This window comes from Phanerochaete carnosa (assembly GCF_000300595.1).
Source record: "Phanerochaete carnosa HHB-10118-sp unplaced genomic scaffold PHACAscaffold_940, whole genome shotgun sequence".
Taxonomy (NCBI): domain Eukaryota; kingdom Fungi; phylum Basidiomycota; class Agaricomycetes; order Polyporales; family Phanerochaetaceae; genus Phanerochaete; species Phanerochaete carnosa.
The window spans coordinates 1-2,268 of NW_006768567.1; the positions used below are offsets into that span (position 1 = coordinate 1).

The following is a 2,268-nucleotide window of genomic DNA, read 5'->3' on the forward strand; positions in this document are numbered from 1 at the left end:
GATGTCCACTGTTGCCTAGCACAGCGACGGCGCCGCAGCTGCTGTTGCAACTGAACTTATAAGAAGCTCCAACGATGCTGCGCAAGAGGTCAGTCATCTCAGACGAGGTAGCAGAAGATATACTCACTTGGATCCCTCCACCTCTGCGGTCACTTCTCGGTAGGAGGTCGTTGCTGTGCAGATCGGGCCGGGAGATATGTGCTGTTTGTCGGATCGTAGAAGGGATGGGTTAGGTTCTAGCATGACGAATCCTTCGGGCACACCGTGCACATTGATGGGATGGTCCGCAGGATGAAGAGCGTTGAAGAGCCGGATGAACGCTCCCTCACTCACGTATCCGACGTCCCCGATCTCGACCTCGCCAAACGACCCCTCCGTGGGCTCCGGGTACCAAAGAGGTAGTCCATGCCCTCGGCCAACGAGTTGCTCCGCGTAGTCGACAGCTGGGCAAGAAGTCAACATGCGATGAGACAGAAAGGAGATCGATGGGCTGACGCTTTGCTATTCCCACAGCAGATATATAGTATCTTCCTGGCTAGCACAGCCATCGGTATAGCGTTATGTCAGTTCACGTTCACAGCCGATGTCGCAAGAACTCACATGTTCTTCCTTCTCGTGGGCTGCGGAAGACAAGATTACTCCACGAATGCTCCGCGTTCGTGGAATGCAGAAGATAGAGTTCTCACTACCACAATCTATTTTTAGCAATGTGTGTAAAAAGAACGGTAGATAGATAGTATAATCGACATTTATAGGTTCCAGGAGGCGTTCTTTCATCGACACTTTTGTGACGAGCCTCGAGTACAGCTGAATAGGCGAGAGCAGAGAGCAAGGGTGCCAGGAGTAGGTGGTGTACAGCCTACCTTTCTGGTGTAGTGCTGCCACACGCTCTCACGTATTTTCCCTGCTAGCACCAGATCTTCCCTGCCAGCGGCAACTTGAACGGAACGTGCGAGGATCATGCATGCATTCACGTCGGGGGCGGCTGTGAGCGCCAGATAGTATCACAATGGGTCAGCACTCTTGTCACATACCCACGTAACCATTGGATACAGGTGGGTATCGATTGAAGATTAATATACATGCTATGTCCTGCAGTCGCCATTAGTCAAGTCATACTCAAGAAGAATTAGCTCACGTACCCTATAAATTATCTTAACACCAACTTGTCTAATCTGTTTGGGGCTCTTGATTAAATGCATACGCGCCTCGCATGCTATCGAAGTCGTCGAGGATGTTAGCCAGTCCAGCGCACATGAATACGGACCAAAAATGCGCCTTCGTAGTTGTCGCTGGAAACAATAGCCACAGTACTGACCTCGTGCAAGGTCGGCGCGCATGAGGCGGATAATGAACTTGTCTTTATCGATGCCTCTAATGAGGCGGCGGCGGCAAACTTCAGCGGGCTCGGGGAACATCTAGATGACGCGTGTGCATTCAACAACGCGCGCTCTCGCTCTCTTCCGGGGGGAATATTAGACTAGACGTACGTAGAAGAGATGGACGTACTGTGGAGACATACTGGATGCGACTGTAGGCCTCGCTTCTTTTTGCCCCTCTCACCCTAGATTCGCATGTATTGAACACCACCCCGGCATGACTATATGCGCCATTACTTACCCGCAATAAGCGCAAGCTCCCCGACCGTGAATGCATGCGTCTCGTTTTAGTGGCTGAGTGTTTTCCTGTGATCCTCTTCTGGGTCAAGTGTGTGGTCTTCCTGCACGTGTTCTCTGTACGTGCATTCTTCGCATGATGCGAGACAGCTTGGAGAAAATCGCGCGTTGAGGTCTCTTAGGCTTCAGCGTGCAAGTCGACTTGGGAGTTCTGCTGCGCGAGAATGGCGGCAAGGTCGAGTTTGTGGACGTGACGGGAGTGTGCCGTCGTGTCTACCGCGTAAGTTACGATTGTCGGCGCCTCTTCTCTGGGCGGGTATCGCGTATTTTACCTGAGTCACCTCGCTTTGCTTAATACCTATGTAGGAACGACGAGACCTAAGCGCAAGCACTTAGCTCTGTCTTTCAGCTCCGTTATCTGCGAAGTGCGGTCCCCGGTGGGTGTTAGAGACCAACAGCCACTGGCGTACTGACACCTCTTCTAGCCAACTATGTACCATTAGACTCAGAAGAAAGGGGTGCAGCAGAGACGTCTTCCAAGACTGAACGCGGACGTCCTGTACGAGATGGCTCTAGAGCTATGCACTAGAGACCTGGCGAGAGCAGCTCTGGTTTCTAAAGATTGGCTGCCTATCGCACGATCCAACCTCTA

The 2,268-nt window shown here is 52.1% G+C and overlaps 3 protein-coding genes across 3 annotated transcripts; all 3 read right to left on the reverse strand.

The window, feature by feature from the left end:
• Positions 1-120: 120 nt before the first annotated feature.
• On the reverse strand, positions 121-533 carry PHACADRAFT_266540 (uncharacterized protein; the record flags this gene model as incomplete). The annotated part of the gene is made up of 1 exon (XM_007403262.1): positions 121-533. The coding sequence occupies exon 1, from the start codon at positions 460-462 to the stop codon at positions 124-126; it is 339 nt and encodes a 112-aa protein (XP_007403324.1). The 5' UTR covers positions 463-533.
• Positions 534-761: 228 nt separating this feature from the next.
• On the reverse strand, positions 762-1,139 carry PHACADRAFT_266541 (uncharacterized protein). Its single transcript, XM_007403263.1, has one exon. It carries the CDS (start codon positions 960-962, stop codon positions 774-776), a length of 189 nt encoding a protein of 62 aa, XP_007403325.1. The 5' UTR covers positions 963-1,139; the 3' UTR covers positions 762-773.
• Positions 1,140-1,145: 6 nt separating this feature from the next.
• On the reverse strand, positions 1,146-1,978 carry PHACADRAFT_266542 (uncharacterized protein; the record flags this gene model as incomplete). Its single annotated transcript, XM_007403264.1, has 1 exon — positions 1,146-1,978. A coding segment is annotated over exon 1 (248 nt), but the record flags the coding sequence as incomplete, so codon positions are not given.
• Between the last annotated feature and the right edge of the window lie 290 nt (positions 1,979-2,268).